This window comes from Clinocottus analis, unplaced genomic scaffold (assembly GCF_023055335.1).
Source record: "Clinocottus analis isolate CAN_PGR_092001 unplaced genomic scaffold, fCliAna1.0.p SCAF_2, whole genome shotgun sequence".
Taxonomy (NCBI): domain Eukaryota; kingdom Metazoa; phylum Chordata; class Actinopteri; order Perciformes; family Cottidae; genus Clinocottus; species Clinocottus analis.
The window spans coordinates 9414923-9437959 of record NW_027175931.1 but is presented as its reverse complement, the minus strand read 5'-3'; the positions used below and the strand labels follow the sequence as shown (position 1 = coordinate 9437959).

The window sequence follows — 23037 nt, the reverse complement described above, 5'->3', positions numbered from 1 at the left end:
AAAACAGAGAGGATGGATTAAAGGTCAAGGGAAGGCATAAGTGATAATAACACTTTGGTTCAGCTGTTCCATTTTTAGGCTACAAAAGAAGTAGGAACAAATGCAGATTTTGGATTTTTTTTTGATTTCTTTAAAGCAATAACTACCTGTGGAGTCGGTTGGTGTCGGAGGGAAGTTCATGTCAAACCCTTCCGGCAGTTCAATTGATGTCAGGAACCGAACGTGTCCCGTGTGTCCGTGAGCCGAGCCCATCGGCACCTGGGGAACTTTCAGTGTCCCGGCGCCTGTTCCTGAGCTCACTGCCGGGATCCCCAGCGTAAGGACCACCCCTGCAGAAGAATCCCATCGTAAAACATACTTTCTTTTTTTGCAAAACACTGGAATTCCCGCCTTGCGGTTGTAATTCTCTGGCAACCGGTCATGGTTATTTCATGTGTATTTGTGAATGTTTTTACCTGCACTGGTGCCGATCCACAGCAGATCCTTACAGGCCAGCAATGCCGTGATTCTCAGACAGGCGGCTTTGTGCTGTCTGATAATTGCGTCCGCACCTGAGTGGAGAGAAAGAAAAGAGACAATGGGATGTAGGTATGGGGAGGAAAAGTGGCGAGGATGAAGGGAGGAGAAAGTGGGAGACAGTTGAGAGAGAGAATACAGGAAGTGAGGATTCAAGTGTTGGGAGGCTCGAGAGCAGGTAAAATATTTTTAATTGGGAATTAAAGAACAAGAAAATTAAGAAAACAGCTTCTGCATATGAACTGCTGTCCACTCTACGTGTGCTCGTGTTCCCAATGTGTTTTACCTGCAAGCATCTTATGCACAGCAGGCGCCACGTCCACCTCTGTCAGGCTCTCCAAGGTCTGAGCGTGGTAAAGTTTTACCTGTGCACTTCCCTGCAACGCCAACCACACACCCTGACCGTACGCCACCATGCAAGTCACGCACCGACTGCTGTCTGTGCCAACCTGGAACCAGTGCTGTGAGCGAGAGAAGACACACACACTGATTGCTCTGTCTGCATTGTGGCTTATACACACACATTTGTCCATCCTTCTACCTACCTCTTGTACCAATGTAGTTGTGTTGATAATAAGCACTCTGTTCTGTGAGCCACACCAGAGCTTTCCTCCCACAGGAACCATTTTGGTGACGGGGCTACTGGGCGTGCCCAAAACTAACGTCTGAGAAGACTGAGGGTCCCAGAAACTACCTGCAGATTGAGATTAAGGGGGGATTGTACAGAAAGAATGTAAAGGATACAGAAACAGGAATCATTTCTATACTTAAGTGGTTTAAGCAAGCTGGATTAATGATAATGTCGGCACATCTAATGGGTGCTGTACAGTAGCAGTAATTTACACAAAATGTTTTTAAAAAAAAGCGCTTAAGCTTCCACAGAAACAAAATTGCTCCAATGCCCATTTTACCTGCTTCTCTCTGATAGACGATCACCTCTCCACTGGCCAACGCCACGAACACTTTGTTGTCCAAATACCTGAAGGAGGAAAAATAAAAGGATGGAAGTCAAGTAAAGCATTTAATCAATGAGATAACAACACCAATAATGTATATAATTCTGCATATAATGAAAATATGCAGGTAGAATGAACATGAAGGCAGAGGCCAACAGGACACAAACATGGTGAAAACACATTTGATTACGGCTGCATCAACATTTTTCTGCGGCTCAACATTTTTTATTGTCAAAATGCAGAATAAATGCCAGTATTACTTCTATTTTTTACAGGCAAGGAAGTGGAAAAGAAGAGAACTCACAATATACAGAGGATGGAGGCTGAGTGCTGCATCTTCATGCTGTTCTTACGATTACGAATGTTGTCTGAAGACTGGTACACATGGATGCTAACAGGAACAGAAGCATTATGGGAGGTTAGGTTATGAAATCAGAACACTAATAACCACTTAATATAATAACCTTTTCTATATGCAAAAAGTAAACTCAAGTTAATTCACGCGTAGGTTTGGTGTTGGTTTTGTGTACGTGTGTGTGTGTGTGTGTGTGTGTGTGTGTGTGTGTGTGAGTGAGTATCACACACCATCCATCCTCTGTGCCCAGCCACACTGAGCTCTGGTATGCCTCCGGGTCGATGCTGAGCAGGTCCTCCAGGCTTGCCCTGGTGAATGAGCCCCGAGAGGAGCGACGCATGGCGCGGCCGTCCATGGCGCTCTCTGTGTGGCCATGGCCACTTTCGCCAACCCCCAACATCCCGGGAGCGCCGTAGGTGCTCGCCACCGGGAACTCCTGCTCCTCCTCACTGCTGGTGGTCTCTGTAGCCATGTCCTTGGAGCCTGGGCCTTCATCATCTGAGGAGGACATTAGAGTGTGAGTATTTGAGTGTAAACAATAAGTGTGTGTGTGTGTGTGTGTGTGTGTGTGACACTGGAGTGTTTTTTTACTCACTCCCATAGCTGGATGATATGGTGGAGTGACTGGCCTGACTCTGTAGAGTGGAGGAAGGGCTGGGTGAATCCTCATCATCCGTGTCATCACTGTCAAAAGGAACAAGCTCCGCCCCGGGTCCTGCAAACAATCAATTCATCTTTAAAATAGGTATTCAATAGAAAACTGCAGTATATACAAGTTTAATACAAGTCAATGCCATTCAGAAAGGCCAATGATAGGAACGGATGGGCTCATACTATTGCAGCTAACAGTTTACCACCCAGTCTCTTTTAAAGTAGGAGCTGATGCTACTTGTCATGTTGCAAAGCCCTTATGGACTAACCTGTGGGTTGCTCCGTCAGCGCCACAGATGAATGGCAAATTGATATATGGAGCTGCTGCTGAGTGTGACCAGGTGCTGCAGGTGCAGTGGCCAGGGTGGGCTCTGATCCACGCTCCCTACGAGGTTAAGAGTCATTGGTTAATGGCACAGAATATATATATAATATTCTATATTAAGTCAGGGATAGAATCATTGAACCAGTCAGGTTCAGCTTCAGTATTTTTGTTATGCAATTGTGTGTGTGTGTGTTTGTTTGTATGCGTGTGTAATACTGACCTTCCCTTGAGTCCAGGTACGGCTGCAATACATATGATTCTCGCTGAGCAGACAGCGATGCAGGCCTCAACTGTGGGCTCATCTTTGATGTTCAACAGACACACCTGGAGAGAAGACATCATCATCCCATCAGTCAAGCTGTAACTGCACAAGTTGAATTTTGTTTTTTTCTCTCCCAGAAAGCACATGGAGAATATAATAATATGTTCTCACCTGTCCCACATATCCATCACTGTTACACACCCACACCTCACAGCCACTGTCAGGGCAGCTGTGGCTGGGAGAGGCACACGAAAACTGGAGACATACAACAATGCATGAGAGTTGATTACTTCTGGACATCTGTAAAGATAGCTTGTGTGTGTGTGTAGGTATGAAGTAATTTAACGAGACAAATCATACACACGCACACGCACACACACGCGCACACCTCACCTGCATTCCACTGCGCGTCTTCATAATAGGAATAGCCTTCAGAAACTCTGGGTCCCACTGGTCCTTGTTCATTGCTAAACACAACAGCACATTGACAGTTGACCAAATGAAGTAGCTCGAGGCACAATGACTCCTCATCAGAATCCTTAACAAGAAAATATTCATCTCAGTATTAAATTCTAAAAGCCATTTTTGACTAATAAAGCTTGGGAAAAATGCAACAAAAATAATTCACGGTGCTTAATGCAGCCGACCCGTGAGTTTTCACTTCACCTGAGGAGAGTCTAAGGACAGAGGGTGTCAGGCTGTACAGATTGTAAAGGCTCTTAAAGCAAAATTGTGATAACTTGGGCTGTATGAAAATAAATTAACTTGACATAAAGCCATTGCATCCACATGCTGCTGCCATCTCCTTTGTCTACTGTACCCGACAAGCAAATAATGTTTCGCTTTTTCACTCGCCTAACTTCTTCTTGGCTTCTTCAAAGGTCTGTTCAAAGTTGGACCGCGTGTCAGGCGAAGTGAACTCGAAGACGAAGCTGCTCTCGGCGGAGGCTGTGGTGAACTCCAGCTTTGTGGGCAGGAAAGTCATACTGAAGGCCAGAGACTGCTTCTCCGACAGCTCCCTGTGCACCGACGCCAACAGGTCCTTTATTACCTCGTCGAGGGACTGAGAGCGATGGAAACAACCAGAAAAAAAGACCAAGACCATTAGATGTTGTACCATGTCATAGAACAGAAGACGATAAGACGGATTAAGTCAAATAAAGTAATTCTCATTGTGTACAAAGACAAAAGATGTGAAGATACAGGAAAAGATGTGGCAGCTGTTTGCATGGTATGTGTGTGTGTGTAGTCCACAGTACCTGATGTGGGAAGCTGAGGGTCTCAGACAGTTTGCTGATCTGACCCAGAGTGCTGAGATCCTCGTCTAATCGACTAATCATCTTCTGGATGCTCTCCTTGTTTGTTGCCTGAGTGGAGCCTAAAGCGACAGATTTATTTAAAATAAAACAGCATCACAATGAAATAACTAAACACCCTGAAGAAAAGAACAGTGGTGTGTAATTTAGATATTGTTGAAAGATTATATTAATGACAAAATAATCTTAATTATTTAGATAGAATAGGAAATCTAATCTTGTCACCAGAGGTATTAGAAGTTACACAGGGTCATGAGAGTCTTAGGAAGAAAACATTGAACTGACAGGACGTGTTTCATGCCATCAGCAGTGAGCCATCTGTAGATGGAGCCTTACTTTTCACCACCTCCACGTCCTCCAGAGGAAGCTTCCACAGGAACTTGTATTTACTGGAGGTATCAATCATACTTGCAGCAGAGTATCTAAGAGAGAGAGAGAGAGGGAGAGAGAGAGAGAGAGAGAGAGAGAGAGAGAAAGTTAGGTTTTTGTCAAACATTGTAGAAAAGGTGGCCTATTGCACAACACCAGGAGGTAATGTGGTTTGGAAATTGTATTATGATGGTGTGTGTTTAATGTGTGTGTCACGTACAGGCTCATGGAGCTGCGTCTTAACGAGCCAGACTTCCTCTTGAGAGTGGTGCAGATGATCAGGTCACTGAAGAGGAAGAGAGAACGGTCTTTCTTTCCACCAACTGTCTTCTACAGAGATAGAAAAGAGAGAAGAAATGCTCAGAAAATCTTATATTGGGCTCTATTCATGATACAGTCTTTTTTAATCATTTCCATTACTTTGACTTATTTTCCTTAACCACCAACAGGAACCGAGAATATAATATATATATTTACCGCTTCCATGACCATTTCCTGCCTCAAGAACTTCCTCTGGGGGTTCAGAATCTAACACACACAAACAGATGATCATTTAATATACCATACAAATGAGTGTTCTCACCCTTTTAGGATGGAATTAAAAAGCTGAACAAAAGCATTTGGAAAATGTATAGTAAATTGTAATGGGAATTTTTCTTTTTTCTTTTACAACTTTTGTTTATTCTATGAAGTAAATTTAATCAAGGAGGACAATCTGCTCAATAATCATCAATAAAAATAGTTTTTGAGTTTTATCGTTAGTATGATATATATATATATCTCACATGTTCAACTCCCTCTATGTGTGCCTCAATCTCCTGGATGACCCTGGCCTCCCTCTCCGCCTCCTCAGCGGAGCGCCGGCCCTTATTGATCCTCTCAGCCAATCGCTTGATGTCTCTCTGGGCGTCCAGTAAGTACGGGTGGTCCGGGTGATCCTCTGGGGTGTGCTTGAGCAGGTCCTTGAACAAAACAAAACACAAATTAATTAATCTCCCTTTACATGAGCTACTTGTCACTAAACACAGGATGAGGCTACTTGACAGCATCCAGAAAGTAGGCAGTTATATTTTGAGTTAATTCACCTTCACGAGCAGCTCATATCGAGGAATCCTCTGGACTGGTTTGATCATCAGATCACCCAGAGCCTGTTTCTCCTTGTTCTCACGCATGTTGTGCTGTCAGGGTGAAGATAGGAGAAGGATTGAGACAGAGCATGGAATATAAGAGAATGTAAAAAAACTCTAATAACAATGTGTTGCAATTCCAGTCTCGGCCACAGGATGGCGAAGTGGTTCCACTCTAAAAACCTATCTGGCTGGAGCTCTCTGTGGTGGACAACTAAGAACAAACGAGGACATGGCAGGCTTTTTTGGTGCCTGATTACAATTTCTGCATCGGTGCCTCTGTGTGTGGTGCCAATCTGTGCTGTTATCCCTATACATTTATCTCTGGTGGCAAACCACAGCACATCAAAGTGCACAACAGTGCTCTACCATATTTAACTGGACATATTGCAAAGATATTCCAGGGTTCGTAAGTCAAATCATCTGATCGATTTGTTTTAAAGAGATGATTTGACACAGTAATGAGTCCTTACTTATGTAGTTTCACACCCAGAAAGAAAAAAAAGATAGGTTTAGTGAAAGAGAAACTCAATTTCAGTAGTTTTCTGGCATTGTAAAAAACAATTCTCCGGATATTCCGGGCAGAAGAACAAGAAAATCAGTGAGGACAATAAAGCACATTTTAGGCTCTAAAAAATAGTTAAAGGGCTATTCCATCAGACAAGGAAAATGTCTAGACGAGCTTCCAGTTTTTTTTTCAAAGCGGGACATCCTGTGATTCAGTCCAACACTCACCTCCAGAAACTTGTGAAACGCTGGCTTGGCCTCCTTGGCAATCCTCACAGCATCTTTGGCATTGAGAAAGTTGTCGATGTACGCTGAATACATATTAGCTAGAGTCTCTTTGGAGAACTGGAGAAAAGCAGAAGAGCACATTTAAGTTACTTTGTGTGGACTTTTATGTGATGACGGTTTGTTTAACATTAATGCGACAACATACATGTTTGTTAGATTGGTGCAGCCCATCGTTTAAAGCACAACCCCGCTAGTAAAAGAAAGTTAATCACTATATGAAAATAACTTTCTTCTGTACACAACGAGGCTGTGAAGGCGGATGACGTTTGTTGACTCATATAGCCACTTGTTACAAACTGCCTTAAAGGCATGTAAGAACTTCATAATCCAAGAGAGACATTTGCTGACATACTTTATATTGTTGAACATAACACAACATCTCTGAGGCTTTTGTTTACCACAGATCTCATTTCAGACATCAAACCAAAATGTCACAACGATATTTTCTACCAACACCACCCCCCATTATTCCAGAACGAATATTTAGCAAAATTAAATATGTATTTATATTGTTGGATGTTGGGAAAACAATCAACGACAAATTAGAAAACTGTCGCAGCATTGCCATTTTGGTTTACTGCGTTATATTTATGCAAATAAATCATAATAACAACCAAAGAGAGCTATGATGGAGAGGTTCTTGGTGTTTTCAATTTGTTTTGTTTGGTGTAGGAAAAGAATAGAATAATAGTTATTTTACTCCATCAAACATACAAATAAACACACACAGATGATTCACTCTGACATGCTTTCCTTCCACAAATAGAGAGCAGAGCAAGAGAGACCGAAAGCTAAAAAGAATAATAATAAAAAAGGAGTAAAGACAATAGCAGACATAAGCCACAATGTGTGTTTTCGTCAGACTCATGAAATAATCTGACCCAGAAGCTGTGTAAACTCTGTCCTTTGTCATCACGCTTATGCAAGCTAAGTACCATGGTAGCATTAGCTTAAGCTAAACGTGTCTATGATTAAAGACCTCTGGAGCTCCGTTTGCTGTTTGGACCATCAGGTACCGGACCGTTCATCACCATTGTGACATGAACCATCTGCATTTTATTAAAATTAGTTACTGTCTGTTTGTTTTACTCGGTTGGCACAGTGTGTCTGCTCGGTGTTGGCTTGATTGACAACGGACCGTGGCTGTGAAGAGTGTGTTCTGTCTCCCCTCTCAATACATTGTCACACCCGCCTAAACAGTGAAAGTTGAGGTGGCTGACGACCAAAACGGCTACGCTCTGTTGAAACAGCGTTCCCACTGGATTGGGGATAGTGCATTGCCTATGCATACAGGGCGATCGGCCATGCTCTGCCTTCCGGAGAAGTGTCTCCATGTCTTGGGGCGACCCTGAGAGGTATGCCTCATGGACATCACTGAGCACATTCTCCAGATACGACAGGGTGAACGCTGCCACCCTCCATCCACTGGGTGTGGTACTTCTCAAGTTCTTCTGATCAGCTGTATGAACTGGGTACTTGCGACTATGTTGATATAAGTCATCCAGTGTTAAGCACTGCCTCTGGCAGTCAGTAAGTTATGGATGTAACTACGGTTCCATGATTCCTGGTCAGTTGGTGGAATCTCGTGAGAAGTTTTAAGAGCACTGATCTCAGAGATGACAGAAGTAATCCAGTGTTAAGTACAGCCACTGGTGGTCATCCAGGATTTATAAAACTGTAGTTACATCCGTAACTTTTGGATTAGTCACAGGAGAAAAGGGAGCGAGAGAGAGGCTAAAAGCTGGAGAACAAGAATAAACTCCATTCTACTTTATATAGAAGGCAAAAACATATGTATTCTTTTTCAGCTGCTCCATTAAATATGTCATCAACTGACAAGTCTTGGCTCTCTAACTGTTTATCATTACAGGGCACAGAGAGAGCAGTAACAGGACATCATTGGTGTATCTGTGACTATAAACAAAAATAAGACCCAATTCACTGCTGTGAAAAAACCCTGTTGAAGTAACTCCTCTTAAGCAAATTAAGCTGACATTTCCCACAAACCATCTGCTGTATCCTCTCACTCCTTAAGAGCAGACACCCGAACAAAAACAACTGCCCCGTGTGAGGCTCGAACTCACGACCTTCAGATTATGAGACTGACGCGCTGCCTACTGCGCCAACGAGGCCTGGCTCTCAGTCAGGCTGCAGAAACCTCAAAGCCGACAGCAGCGGGGACAGAGGAGGGTGGAGCATGAGGATCGGTATGAGCCGTGCAGCTCAACCACAGCTGAGCAATATACCTTAGTTTTCTTTCTCCATTATGTTCTTCTGTTGCCGTAGCTTTCAACAAATTCACAATGCACATATCATTTTATGAATGTATCTCCGGATGTATAGAGTGTTGTTTAAATTAAATAATGTCACATTTCAGTTTTTAGGTGCAGCAACTTTTCCTCAATCTACTTCTGCAACTGCTTGTCTTTCACATAGCGGTTTCCTGCATTTCACCCATTTCATTGTGTGACTGTGTGTCTCCAGTGAGTTTGTGAAACTGTTTCATTCACGCTGTGAAGTGTTGAGAGGGATAACAATAGCATTAACATAGCAAGAGCATGAGGTTTTTTTTTCCCCCACCCAATAAAGAACAAAAGCTGTGGCCACACTGCATTCTGGTCTCTTGGTCTGTCTATGAAGAAACAGGAACATATGCTTCTTCTGACTTCATTAAAACACTTTGAGCTGAAACTAAAAGTGATTTATTTTGTATTATGATTTATTATATTATCATTATATCTCTTCAAATCAGACTTAGTTTGAGTCTACTACAGATGTTATACAGCACTGGGTTTTTTTTTTAAAGTCTAGGTTCAGAGCCACCCTCGGGTCATGGGAAACTTTAAATGGGTCGACAAGAGGTCACCGGGAAAAAAAAAATATTGAACCAGTGTTGCCAACTGTCTCCTTATAAAAGCAGCTTCCCTTCAGTCCACTCTGCTGTCAATAATGCTTTTAAAGACTGTGTATTCATTTCAACACTAGTATAGTCGAATACATGTTATATTGTAGTAAAAGGAGCAGCAGGCAGCTGTTTTAAGACAGGGGAGCAGTTTTGTGATGTGATGCATGTCGGTAGTGCCCAGGAGGCTAACTAGAAGCTCTTTCAGGGACTTGAACCGGCGACTCGTTGGTTCCCAACTCAAAACCTCCATATTGAGCAACTGCCGTCTGAAAGCATGTGCAAGAACAGTCTTACAGCGCTGAACAACAATCTGCTATCAAACCCAGTTGAAAATTCTGTCCTGAGCTTATCTTGCAGGGATAATAAAAACAAATACACAGTGAAGCAATAAAACTGTCCCAGAGAACCAAAGTGCACTGCATCTTTTGAACAGAAAGAGATGTAATTTTAGGTGGGCTGGTCATTAGTTGCTGTTGATTCGAGATTAAGGATGTATAATTCATAGTGTTGCAATTTGCATTATATCTCAACGTTTAGTCTTCCACACATCACCATCCTCTTTTGGATTCGAGAACTAATGAGATGATTGCTACTCTCAGAGGTTAATGGTCTCACACACTCACCTTACATATCACATACACAAGCTCACAATGCTAACAAATGCTGCATACATTCAGCACAAAGAAGAGAGCACAAAGAAAATGTGTTTGTAAAGTTCAAACACATTCGTAGACTCACATGAGTTGTATTTCTTATCATTAAAAATAGCGGAAGAGGCCACTTATTGTCATCTCTACTTACTGATTGGATGAGGAAGTGCCCGACAGTCTGCCTGTCGTGCCATTGGCCAACGCAGCCGACGACTTGCTCCAGGAAGTGCTCGTGGTGTTCCAGGATCTCGGGAATCTGAAAAAACATCTCGTCCACCAGCAGAGGGTCCACTATGGAGCCGCTGTCCGGCTGCTTGAGAGGACGCAAATAGCCCTGAAGGGACAAAGACAGACCATTTAAAATCATTTGAACATTATATGCACATGGTTAGCTGTTGAGGGCAATTTGTTTCTAGCATTGAGACCTTTGAGAACTAAATCTTGTTAAAGCTCCATATATATGAGCTGAAATTAGTTTTCTTAAGAGTTACTACTGGATTTGATTTAGATGTGACAGACAGTTTGATCAAATTTGAAAAGCAGAGTTCTTTTCACTGAGCTCTTTTGTTCTCCGAACAATTCGATTACATTTTTCTTTTTTCTTTTAGTCTCAATCTTACTCCATACCAACAAAAAAGCCTTTAGCAGCCTCCTAACAAACCTGCCTCTGACACAATCTGCCTCATAGACGACACTCTGACGCAAATGCCTTGAACCCACATTCATTTCCATACCAATCTAAATTCTCTTTTTCCAGGTTTTTCTCTCTGGGACACCCAGCATAAGTGCTGAATTAGCTTTACTCTCAATTAACTTGTTTTTTTTCCAGGAATTTACGGGTAAGTAATGGACAAACCAAATTTCCATGAAAACACAAGGTAGATAGAACAATAAAGGTTACTTGTGTAACCCCGGTTGTCTGAGTAGCATGAGTGAGTATCTCAAATTGGGAACACCTACAGGGAAGCTGAAACATCAAACCTAATCGAGACTCAACTGGCAGCAGTGCCAATCTCCTGAATTGAGATCCCTCTAAAAAAAAATTTTAAAAAAAAGGCCCATGAGGCAAAGAGGCCCCTGATAAAATGAGACCCTCTGGTGGCTGCAGCACCATAACAGGAGGAGCCTGTTATGTCTGGAAACACACTGTTGAGAACGGTAGAGTCAACCAAAAAAAGCTGCAGGCTGTAAAACCAAAACAACAAGCTAAAAAGATGCACAAAGGCTCCATTGGCTGTGGGGGACCGCAGAGTTTGTAATAGTAATTTAAAATGAATGTGTGCGTGACAGCATGTGCGACATCTTTCACATACAGGGAGGCATTTGATTCATTGCAATTATTATAAAAAACATTGTTAAGTACAGCTCAGATTTCATATTTATGCCATACCAGGTATCAGGTCCTATGTCGGCTGATTAAGCTGTGATACAAAAAGCGAATATTACTATTAACAGAAACCTTCCCAATTCCCCCAAAAAAGAAACTGCAAAGAGTCAGATTTCCACTTTGGACCACGCTGCCGTCGAGCCGTCTCAGCTGAACCACATCTGAGATCCCACCGATTCAGTCACCGTGGTAACACTTACTTTCCCTGTGTCGCCATGGGAACACAGCCCAGGATTATTCACTTTGTGGCCACACACAGAAACGCCAATGTGTGTGCGTGTGGGATGCGAGTGCACAATCGCGCACACATTTCAAACATGTGTGTGACAACACACACGCCGTCTGCCCGCGAATGGTGACAGGTTATGAAACAAGTCGGGTAGGTGTGGAGTGTGTGTATGACACACACACACACACACACGCACGCACACACACACACAGAGGATGCAGCTAAGATTTGGGCTAAAGGTCAGTTAGCTGTTGGAAGAAACAGGTGTCAGATATAGGTGACAGAGAGAGGGTTTCTGTGTGTGTGTGTGTGTGTGTGTGTGTGTGTGTGTGTGTGTGTGTGCGCCAATATTGCTGATGACAGTGCGATGTGATGGGGTTAGCAGATTAGCCTGACAGGATGAATGGCAATAAGTGGATTACATAACACCATTGTTACCTACATTTGTTGTTCACGTCCTCAGCAATCTGTGAACTCACAATGCTGTGTTTCTCTCTGCGTACACGTGTGATGGTAAAAGCGCTCGATAAGACTGTGTTTGTTCATCAGTGAACACTGCACCCTTTTTTAGACCAGAGTTGTACGAATATCTGAGGTGAACTGTGTGTATATGCTAGCTGGTGTGAGAATGTGTAGTTGTGTGTTACCTGAATGAGACTGCGGAGCGACTCCACATATGACTGCTCTGTGTCCAAGAGGGTCATCATCACATGTTTCCTCATGTCCTGTGAAAACAGAAGATTGTCAATCATCAGAGCATGGCAATGCGTCTTCTTTACTTATTTATATTACCATTAAGATCCTTCGACTAAAGAATACACAAAGTGGAAAATGTACATTTGTTTTGCAGACACAGATATGAAGACTATTATGAGGGAGCAGATACAGACTAGACTAAAAAGATGTCACGATTGTGTCACACACACGCGCGCACACACAAGCACGCACGCACACGCGCACACACACACACACACACACACACACACACACACACACACACACACACACACACACACACACAATTAGGGGTCCGGGAAGCCAGGAAGTCCACAGAGGCAAAGCTTGACTCAGCTTTTAATACTAACAATGACTCAAGATTCATGGTTGCAAGTGAATGAGCTGCTCCGGCACATAGTGAACAAAAAGGTAGAGAGGGAAAGTGAAAAAGACAAATGGAGACAAATGAAGGGAAGAAGAGCAAACAGAGAAAAACTGTACATTTAAATCACTTTATAATCAAACATTATCAGATGAATTCAGATTAGCAGCTTAGGGGGGAAGGGTCTCAGGGGAGAATCCCAAAATATTCTGGTACAGAACTAAACATGACTTATAAATATCAGATGGAGCCACAGGCAAAACCCTATGGTGACGACCACAGTGTCTTACACACACACTCACCCACACACACTTATAGAGGCCACAATTACACACTGAGGAGTATTTTTCCTATTCCCCTGCCCCTCTCTGCCAGCGCCACTGTGTGCTATAAATAACCAACAATAACTTCCCAGAAAGGCCATGTTTAGTGTTTGGCATCTGAAGTGATCCCACGGGCGCTGTGGGGTACCATCGGAGGGTGAAAGACGGCGTGTGGATGGAGTGCACTCAGTGTTTTTTTTTTTATTAGGTTTAACATTCACATGCCACCATTTGTTTTGTCAAATATTTTTCTCAAAGTCAATAGTGTTTGCTGCTTTAGAGATTCACTCCAAGTCTACTCTGAGATATGAACACAAACAGAATAGAGTAGAAAGTATAAATACAGGGCTTAACATAGCTAGAAACAGACAGACACAATGCCATAGTCATCTTCCATCTATACACCAAAATTACCCCTCACAGGACCACTCATCTATTCTGAATACATCTTGGCTCGGTCCCCTGACTCAGCTGCAGCTCTGCCGAACTATCCTCAAGCACAGTTTCGCGAGTCTTGTCCAACAAGACTTTTATTGAAAGGAAAGCAGTTGATTTTTCTTGGTAAATGTCACACCTGCAAGTCTCAATAGACTGATTAAACATCCAGGTTGGATTCTTTAATATTTCACCAAAATTGAAGATGTGAACAGCGAGGAAGCAGAAGAAAACTTCTATTTTCTACATTTGGTTTTGTTGCTGATGACGTTCTAAACATTAGTTGATACAAGATGAATTAGATACAGTATCATGTTATTATTAATTAACTATTAATATGAAATAGTGACAAATATTAATACTGGAACCAGCTAATGTTTTGTTTGATATTTATTAAGTGATTTCCCATATTTTTTTTAACATATCATGTGTCAATTTATTTTATAAATCAGTGATCTAACTAACATTTTTTGCATTATGTCTTATAATCAATAAACTACCAATGTCCATCAACATAGGATCATTTTGCTTATCATTATGAGTTATGCGTGCCAGACAGCACCTTGAACTGTAAAGCCATCGGAGAAATACTACAAACTGCAGTATTTATGTTGCGTACAGTATAGTAGTAGTGTAGTAAAATCAGGATTTCCCTGGTCGCTACAACAAACACACCGACACACACGCACTGGCCTCCACACAAGAACACAGCTGTCTCCTTCTGCATGAATGTCACGGAGAAATTACATTTAATTTAAGGTAATCAAATTGACGAATGCAGAGGCACACTCTTTTTCACACGACTGCTGGGTCATTACTTCAAATGTCAACCTGACAAAAACAAGCAAACTAAATCAGAATGGACTGCTTTTACGACAATGCGCTCTCACACACACACACAGAGACACACACGCACACACACACACACACACACACACCACAAGAGTGATTTGGGCCCTTACGGAGCTGTTCAGTTAGTAATGATGGGAAGCAGAAGACGGGGGAGAACACATGTACGTATGTGTGTGTGTGTGTGTGTGTAAAAATTAGGTCAAACAACAAGGGAACTGTGCCCGACGACAGTAATGTTCCTCTGCTCTGTGCTAGCCGTCTTCATTACATTACAAACACATCATCAGAACATGGTGAAATAGTTGTAGGGATGAGAGTTTCATTCTGCTGGCAGGGTTACCAGAGCAAGCGGAGGGGCTGGTTAATGAGTCAAGCCTCCGACCAGTTCAGAAGGATCCAGTTGGATAAAACAACAGTCACACAATGTAACTGTGGCGCTGTGATGTCACAAGATGAGTCACTGTGTGTCATCTTGTCGTTCTCCGACATCGCTCATGAGCGTAGGGAGGAAAGGTTTCACCTTCACAAGCCAACTAATCATCATTTATTGTAATCAAAATTAGACCACATTTTGAGACTTTCAGTAGGGGCGCGACATTAGCTTGTAAACTCGTCAAACTTTTAATCTGTTAATTTGTTCATCAAATGTTGCTTGATTATCTAAATCACTCTATATTACTTGTTTATATGAATTACTATGTCTCTTGTGTGCACTTTACCCTGTTTGTTGCTGTAATCCTCCAAATCGCCCCACCGCAGCACCAATAAAATAATATCTAGTCTAATCTAATTTGGAGCTCACATTTTCACGGGAAAATGTCAATAACAATACTGTGACTACCGTTCAGGTAAAAATTGAACCAGGGAGTTGATATCTAACAGTGATGTACGTTTATAACATCCAGAATGTGTCATCATTTTACCTGCTGAAATCTGAAATCTAGAGATCACACCTTCAAATTATTTGTCATCCGATAACTTTGATCTATTTAACCACCCAGATCTCAGGAATGATGTGGCCTGAAGAGCAAGAATGTGTTTGTGTAACTTAATCAGCCCAAAACAGCCAAAACTGTGGCACAAAGAGTACAAACATGCATTGATATGTTAAGTATGGTTATTCCTGAAGTCACTTTTCCCAAATGTGGGTTCACAGGAATCAACGCGTTACAAATTAACACGGAGGGGATCGGAGAGGAAACCCTCTTGTGTGTGTGTGTGTGTGTGTGTGTGTGTGTGTGTGTGTGTGTGTGTGTGTGTGTGTGTGTGTGTGTGTGTGTGTGCGTGCGTGTGTGTGTATACACAGTATGTGTGTGAGGAGAACAGCATGTTCTCACGTGTGCCTGTGCTGTTCTCTGGTGTCTGGATAATGGTGTGGACACAGGGGGTCCATGAAGTAAGTTCTTCCTCACAACTGCAGTCAGACATGACAGCGGAGACACACACCCCAGAGTCAGAGCACAGGCAGCTTTGTCTCGTGTCATTCTGCTTAACTACTTTAGTTGTGGTTTCGTGCAGCAGAGGTCACGCTGTGTATCAACTCTGTACTGTTTTTCTGTCTTTGGGTGTATGTTGTTCTGTCATGTGGTCCAGCTAGTACTTCTGCTTCCACTCAGCAGCTCTACAGTCCAGACCAAACAGAAGCTAAATAAATCAAGGCTTTCTTCTTTCTTCTTTTTTTCCCCCCACTCTTTTTGATAATGCATTTTTGTAGAATTTATTTCTCAGGGATTTAGTGTTGCCCTTTACTTTTTGTTTGTATAAAACTGTACAAAGCTGTCCTTGTATTTTTTTTTGTGCTGCGTAGTTCGACAATCACACACTTTGGGGGCTGCTGAATGAGACAGACTGGATAAATTACACCATATTCAATTGTAACATGTTATGTATTTATTATTGGATGGAAAATAACTCTTTTCATCCAGACAATTTAGTACCTAAAATTGATATTTTACCAAAAAGGTTTGAAGTTCCCAATCATTCTTATAAAAAAAAAATGTAGCAGCTGCTTTCAAATGTGTGCCATCAAATATATTGTGAAGTCCCCGTCTTCTCTCTCTCTGTGACCGACAAAAAGATTGGGACCAAAAAGTCTGTATGGTTTCTAGCATACAGTCTCGCACAAATAATGATATATTGGCAACAAGGTTACGTTTCTGTCGTGTTTATTTTTGTACGTCTGGTCTCTTAGCTACACAATGTCATTTCATCCCGTCCTAACTGATGCATCAAAGCTAATCATGTCCCTCACAGTCTGTTACCCGTCTTGAGAAGAGACACAATCGGCCAAAATGATCCAAATCATCGGTGTGAGTTCACCGTGGGTGTGAAGGGCTTTTAAAGCTAATTGGTGTGCAGAAGTGTTTCCCCATGTCCTGCAAACGGAACCAGATGCAAATTAATACATTTTCTATTGAAAAAACTACAAACTTGTCCCAGTATAAAAATAACTGGTATGCGCATGCCACTAAGTATCCAAGCTAGCGTCTATAAATAAGTTGTTCATGGAATTGTTTGACATCTTGGGACATGACCGTATTTTGGTGAGATGAGACGACAAGCTGCACAACATGTAGCTGTATGCAGCTTTACTGCAGACATTCGGCCACTTTCCATTAATGAAAACTAAGGAGGTTAATGCTGAATGTTAGATTTTTGTTTTTGTTTTTTTCTTTTTACATTTTACTGAATCGGTACCTAAAACATCAGCACTTTACATTATCAATACGACAAAATACTGGCTTTAGTTCCCTCAAACCCACACTGTTTGAGGTCTGAGCTAAAGTTGTGTAATTTAAAAGCATCAGTGACAAAAACACAGCTCTTTCCTCTCATCTCGTCGCTGTCGTCACACCACCTCACCCCTGCTGCCTTCCTCCCAACTCCCCGACGACTGTATCCCCTGGCAACAGCCTGGCGAAAGCAGCAACAGGCAGCCTCTTCGCCAAAAGAGAAAGCATCGTCATCGTCATCACCTCTCTCTTCCTCTATTCATCCAAACACAGCTAGAAACAGAGTGATTCTACCATCTTCATGTGTCAGGAAATCCTTCACTTCCTTTTCAAGACATACGAGGGCTAGCAAATGCTAGCGACAGTGTGTGCGTGTGTGCGCGTTTGAGGGTGTGTGTGTGTGTATGCGTCTCTCTCTCTCTATCATAGGCTTGATCTCAATGTTACTCCCCAACTGCATTTGCTCACCACCGACCTCCCTGACCTGCTCTATGCTGATCAATAGTTTTGTCTCTCCTTCTGACGCACATGCACAGACTATTGATTCACTTCTAGACTCTTCAATCATCATCATCATCATCATCTCTCCATTCTTTTCTTATTATCGTATGCTCCACTTTCTGAAGCTCCTCACATTGGTCTCACCTTACATCAGTTCAGAAGATACTACATGTTGAAGTCTGCTATTAGTCCTCGGCTGCTGCTTCAATATTTGCTTTATCAATACCCCAAGTGGGACTCACAAAATAATTAGTATTTTTGTTCTTATGTTACATTACAGAGCTAAAAAAAAATACTCAATTAATTGATTTGTTCATTGACAGAAAATTCTATAATTTTTCATGTAAATATTTGCCGTTTTTCTTACTCTTTTATGCCATTAAATACAATGTCTTTGGGACTCTGGATGAATGTTTAGACAAAACAAGACAACCAATATGCTGTGTAAGATTGAAATTTGAGAAATATTGTTTTATAGATTTTCTTGATTCTAAAATACAGGCGGGGTTCGACAACTATTATGAGGACATAGAGAAAACTGATTTTCAAAAGCTATTTTATGTCTGCAGTGAGCGAGTTTGTGCATTCACATTTCGATGTAATCCAAAAGCGTATTTGTTGATTCTGCTGCCACTCAGGCATAAATAACACAAGGTATAACACGCAAACATGAATTGCTGCTCGAGATGCCTTGAATAAAAACAATTATACTTTAAAAAATAACAAATATATCTACGCAAAAGACTGGACGGCGAGTGCAGACTCGTGAACGTGTCGATGGACAGACAGCAAAGAATGGTGATAGTTTTTTGTGTTGGAGCTAATTGTGCGATTCACACAGCTGTACTTCTGAGAGAGGAGAGGAGACAGAGAGAGGAGGATCTGAGGAGAGAGACATCATCCAAGGATGAAAGACATGTTCAAACAAAGAATGGGGTTAAAATAATGAATGAGATGCACAGAAAAAACTAAACAAATAAATGAAGAATTTAGAGAAAAGTAGGTTCTACTGCAGCAGAAGAATAAGGAGGAGAGCACACAAGCTTAAAGAAGGAGGCTGGATGGAGTGGACGAGCAGGGGATCATGTTAAAACCACACAAATCTTAACTGTAAAGAAAAGAAAACACACAGTCTACCTCTCCGTTGGGGTTTCCAGCACAAAGTCCATTCCCATTTAAATTCCCACTGGAGTTCCCATTCCTGTTGTTGTTTCTGAACTGATCCACAGCATCTCTGTCCACCACTTCTTCTCCTCCTCCTCCACCTCCCTCATCTCCTGTATTCTCGCCATTCTCATTCATTTCCTCCAGAGCAATGCTGAACTGGGCAAGGGTTCGAACCATCTGCAGCATACGGAGCGGTCCCTGTGCCCGAACGCACACTTACTTTGGCACATAGACGCCCGAGAAACAACCAGAAAAAACACCTGCAGGGTTTAGGTCCGTTTGTTTACTCACACAACCACGGTCTTCATGTCCACAGAATAGCTTCAGAGGAAATAAAAAGACGACACCTGAGGCTCGAAGCGATCACCACTTTGGCTCACGTCATGAAATAAACATGTTCCTCTTTTCGAAGATGTTTTCTTCGTCTGCCAACAGACGCTTTTAAATAATTCAGTCCTTCAGAAAGCAATCTCTCGGCAAGCAAATCTTCTCCTCCATAAATTTAGTCTCTCATGTCAAAGTGTGCGTCTTGTTCTGTCGCAGGTAGGCTCTGGAGCGAGCACGCACACACACACACACACACACACACACGCACACACACAAACACACACCAAATGTGAAGGCAAAGGGAGCACCCTTCAGCATGTACGCATGGGTGTCCGATCTTGTTCCACTGCTTGGATGATGTAAGCAAGATCTGAACGTATGTCGAGGTGTGTGTGGACCACGGGAGAGATACGAAGTGTGAGTGTGTGTGTGTCAGAGAGAGAGAGAGAGAGAGTCATAGCCCTCCCCCCGATTGTGTAAAATGAGAGACAGCAGGCAGGGCAGACGCTTACAACGCTCAGCCCCGTCCTGCTCAGCCAGACTCGACCAATCCCTCCCTAAATAATCGATCGAGGCATCCGAGGGACGATGACAGAGCTGTCCATCTATCCGTCTCCCGCCTAACCAGCTTTCAAATGGTCTGTCCAACATCTTCTTCATGTCACACCATCACCAGTTATCGCTTGTCCTGTTCCGTTTCTAAGCAGCAGACCACGGATAACCATGACAACAGTGAGCAAGGGTGTCACTAACTACAAATCATGCATTCAGAGGATGATTTTTATAACCATGTGGTGACTTTTTATCACATTTGGTACACATCTTCCGGGCTAATGTATATTGCACTGTGTGTGTGTGTGTGTGTGTGCGTGCGTGCGTGCGTGTGTGGTGTGTGTGTATACACACACTTCTAATTCACTTTATGTATACACTGGGTATACTTACATTTTCTTTATTATTTAATTTTCTTAAATGTTATATGTTCTGTTTTGGTATTTTATTCTATCTATTGAGTATTTCCCATACTTAATATTTGTATGTTTACTATGTTACTTTGCCACAAACAAATTTCCCCCGGGGGACAAATAAAGTATCTATCTATCTATCTATCTATCTATCTATCTATCTATCTATCTATCTATCTATCTATCTATCTATCTATCTATCTATTGCTTTCCATTTCCATTTTATGGCAAAAAAGTAGAAAAACAATCGATTAGAGAGGCACAAGTTCAGTGCACCTGTCACGAGATGTAAAAACCGTAGTTTACATACATGGCGAGAGGGTCATCCAGGTTATCTTGGCTCGGGCTCAAGCCTACATTACAATCTGGAGCTGTGAGGTTTGAAAGAAGTTGGCGTTTAGGAGGTATGCAGAGTCTAATGAAAGAAACTGTTACATTACATTATGGGGAGTGTGGATGGTGTTTTTGAAGCTTGACCCATACTTTGGGACTATAAGATCTCTCAGCCTCTGCTACTTTTCACTGTTCTCGGTCTCTTGTGAGTTCCTTAACTTTATGACAGTGCAATGCTCAATAAATGGAGTAGCATTCAAGTGTTTAGTCAAATAAATATGATGTTATAATGACAAATGCCTGTAGAGAGAGAAAAACAGCACAAAGGAAGCTGGAAATTCTGAAATAGAAGAAGTCTTCCTGTTTTCTATTGCTGTTATTAATGCCGTCGCAACAAAAAAGAAACTCCGCAGCACATTGACAAATACGCCAGCACCTTTGTGTATGGAAATAGCACTCTGGAAGTACATTAAGATTATACTAAAGTCATTGTGCTGTAATGCAGGTACTGATAATCTAGTTTTTCTCTTTCCTGAGCTCAGTTAATAGAGGCCATTATTTAAGTACTGGCTTTATTCATATAAATACATATGCCTTCATACGTTTTTGAACAAAGATATATTTTCATCACATTGTCGTTTCTCAATTCCCACCGTCCTTTCAGACTCTGTCAGCAACCACATAAAGTTCATGAATTACAACATGCAGAACTACCAGTATGGTCCTTTAAAAGTTCATTAAGTACGGGCAAAGCAAAGCAAGCACACGCTTTATAATATAGATGGGCAAAAAAAAAAAAAAGATTAAAAAACTGCACTTTGGACAAAATGGTCAAAAAGGATTGTGTGTGCGCGGTTAAGCAAGTGTGCACACATCTGCTGGAAGGCACACAATCGCCAGAGTTTTCTTGGGTGCATTAATCTAAAATGCAGTTTTAATTAAAAAGTTTCATAAGTGGAACCCGGCACGGCATGGGGGTTTGAACAGCTTTCAAGCGACCGAGAAGCAACAGTATCTTAAAAAAAATACGGTGCATTTTGCAATAATAACACAAATAACCTCGAGTGGTTTAATATCAACCAGCTCAACACAGAGTACTTCCACACTGCACACTATTATAGTTTGACGAAAGAAACGATAAAACACAAGAGTTTCCTGTTCAAACCAAGCACTGCATGAGGTGGCTTTTGTCCAGCGGTAAACCCAACCACACTTTCAGTCTTTCTCTCCTACTGAGATCAGTTGGTCACAACAGAACAAATGTCACAAGGGACATTTAAAGGTCAAGCTCGTGGCAGGAAATTGGCCTTTAATCCTTGTTGCCGTAGAAACAACAGACGAATTTGAAGGTCTGGTGACAGAGATCAGAGATGACAATCTCTCAGGCATATTAGGAGTTGGGCGACAGAATTATTTTAATACATATACTTCATTCTCTGGGCCGTACATTATTTATTTTCTTTACCAAGAAACCCCCATTAATACAAAATAATGGACACGTGAATGCCATAGTATGCATTTTAAACTAACCTTCCTCCGAAGTCGTGAAGTATTAAACAAGAAGATGCTTCCCTAATTTTTTATATGTCTCTATGTTTCTAGTCGGTTGCATAACCCACCTATTCAACACCTCCAACTCCTCAACAATGGAGCTCTGTGGCACAAAGGACTAAGCTATGGCTTTGTCCACACTACAAAGACGATACTTGTCCGTCGGATCAATTCGTTATTGTTTTTCTATTTTCCTCAGGATCGTTTGACCGAAAGAAATACATTGAACATCTCTAGATGTGTCTTTTAAGCTTCACCAGAGCACACAGTCATCGCCTGATCAGTTCCATCAGCATCTTGTTTCTACCGCAGCTTCATAGTGCTCACGTCGTCCGCATTTCCTGTTTAGTTTTAGACTAATACAGCTGCTAGTTAGTGAAGAAAAAGCAGCTATAAAGCATGTTTGTGTGTGTGTGTGTATGTGTGTACACATGCAGAAAACAGTGGGCACCCCGGGTACATGGGAAGAACATGGACGGAATCAAACACTAATCATTCGCTTTTAAATATATATTTTGTTGCCGTTTTTATAAATTAAAAACATCTCACAGCATTTATAAATAAAACACGACACTATCGCATAGTTGCACCACGCCAGATACGCATTTTTGTCTGATTATGAGTGGGCTGAATTTGCAGATGTGGTTAAACCTTGTGTTTCCTCCCCACCCTGCAAAGCAATGTGTGTGTGTAGTTTAATTCTTGCTTAGCAGCCCCGCATGGCTGTGTCAGTGACCGTAAAGTGCTGCAAAATGGCAACTGTGACATCCTTATCATAGACTAAGAGCCAATATCGCTGTCTGGAGTGAGGATTATAGATAAACATGTGGGAGGACTGATGACACCTGTCAGCAAACCTAGTCCTCAGGTGTGTGTGTGTGTGTGTGTCTCCAGTGTTCCATCTGGCGT

General features: G+C 42.0%; 1 protein-coding gene and 1 non-coding gene across 3 annotated transcripts in view; both read right to left on the bottom strand.

Annotated features, from left to right (window-relative positions):
* Nucleotides 1-23037, bottom strand: part of LOC137790256 (rho guanine nucleotide exchange factor 17-like) — a 52684-nt gene that overhangs the window by 3661 nt on the left and 25986 nt on the right. For both annotated transcript variants that reach the window (XR_011077886.1, XM_068584310.1), the window contains exons 2-23: nucleotides 12491-12568; nucleotides 10379-10561; nucleotides 6613-6729; nucleotides 5836-5928; nucleotides 5536-5712; nucleotides 5228-5278; nucleotides 4971-5080; nucleotides 4718-4803; nucleotides 4325-4443; nucleotides 3921-4128; nucleotides 3459-3532; nucleotides 3237-3320; nucleotides 3024-3127; nucleotides 2748-2863; nucleotides 2423-2542; nucleotides 2058-2325; nucleotides 1777-1863; nucleotides 1428-1495; nucleotides 1062-1210; nucleotides 803-977; nucleotides 456-551; nucleotides 147-329 (exon numbers count right to left, since the gene is read on the bottom strand). Coding sequence is in view for 1 of the 2 variants with exons in the window: in XM_068584310.1 (XP_068440411.1) it covers nucleotides 147-329; nucleotides 456-551; nucleotides 803-977; nucleotides 1062-1210; nucleotides 1428-1495; nucleotides 1777-1863; nucleotides 2058-2325; nucleotides 2423-2542; nucleotides 2748-2863; nucleotides 3024-3127; nucleotides 3237-3320; nucleotides 3459-3532; nucleotides 3921-4128; nucleotides 4325-4443; nucleotides 4718-4803; nucleotides 4971-5080; nucleotides 5228-5278; nucleotides 5536-5712; nucleotides 5836-5928; nucleotides 6613-6729; nucleotides 10379-10561; nucleotides 12491-12568 (2746 nt within the window). In the remaining variant the exon portion in view is untranslated. The remainder of the gene's footprint in view (nucleotides 1-146; nucleotides 330-455; nucleotides 552-802; nucleotides 978-1061; nucleotides 1211-1427; nucleotides 1496-1776; nucleotides 1864-2057; nucleotides 2326-2422; nucleotides 2543-2747; nucleotides 2864-3023; nucleotides 3128-3236; nucleotides 3321-3458; nucleotides 3533-3920; nucleotides 4129-4324; nucleotides 4444-4717; nucleotides 4804-4970; nucleotides 5081-5227; nucleotides 5279-5535; nucleotides 5713-5835; nucleotides 5929-6612; nucleotides 6730-10378; nucleotides 10562-12490; nucleotides 12569-23037) is intronic.
* trnam-cau (transfer RNA methionine (anticodon CAU)) lies at nucleotides 8732-8804 on the bottom strand. Its single transcript has one exon. It is a non-coding gene; the product is annotated as a tRNA-Met (tRNA).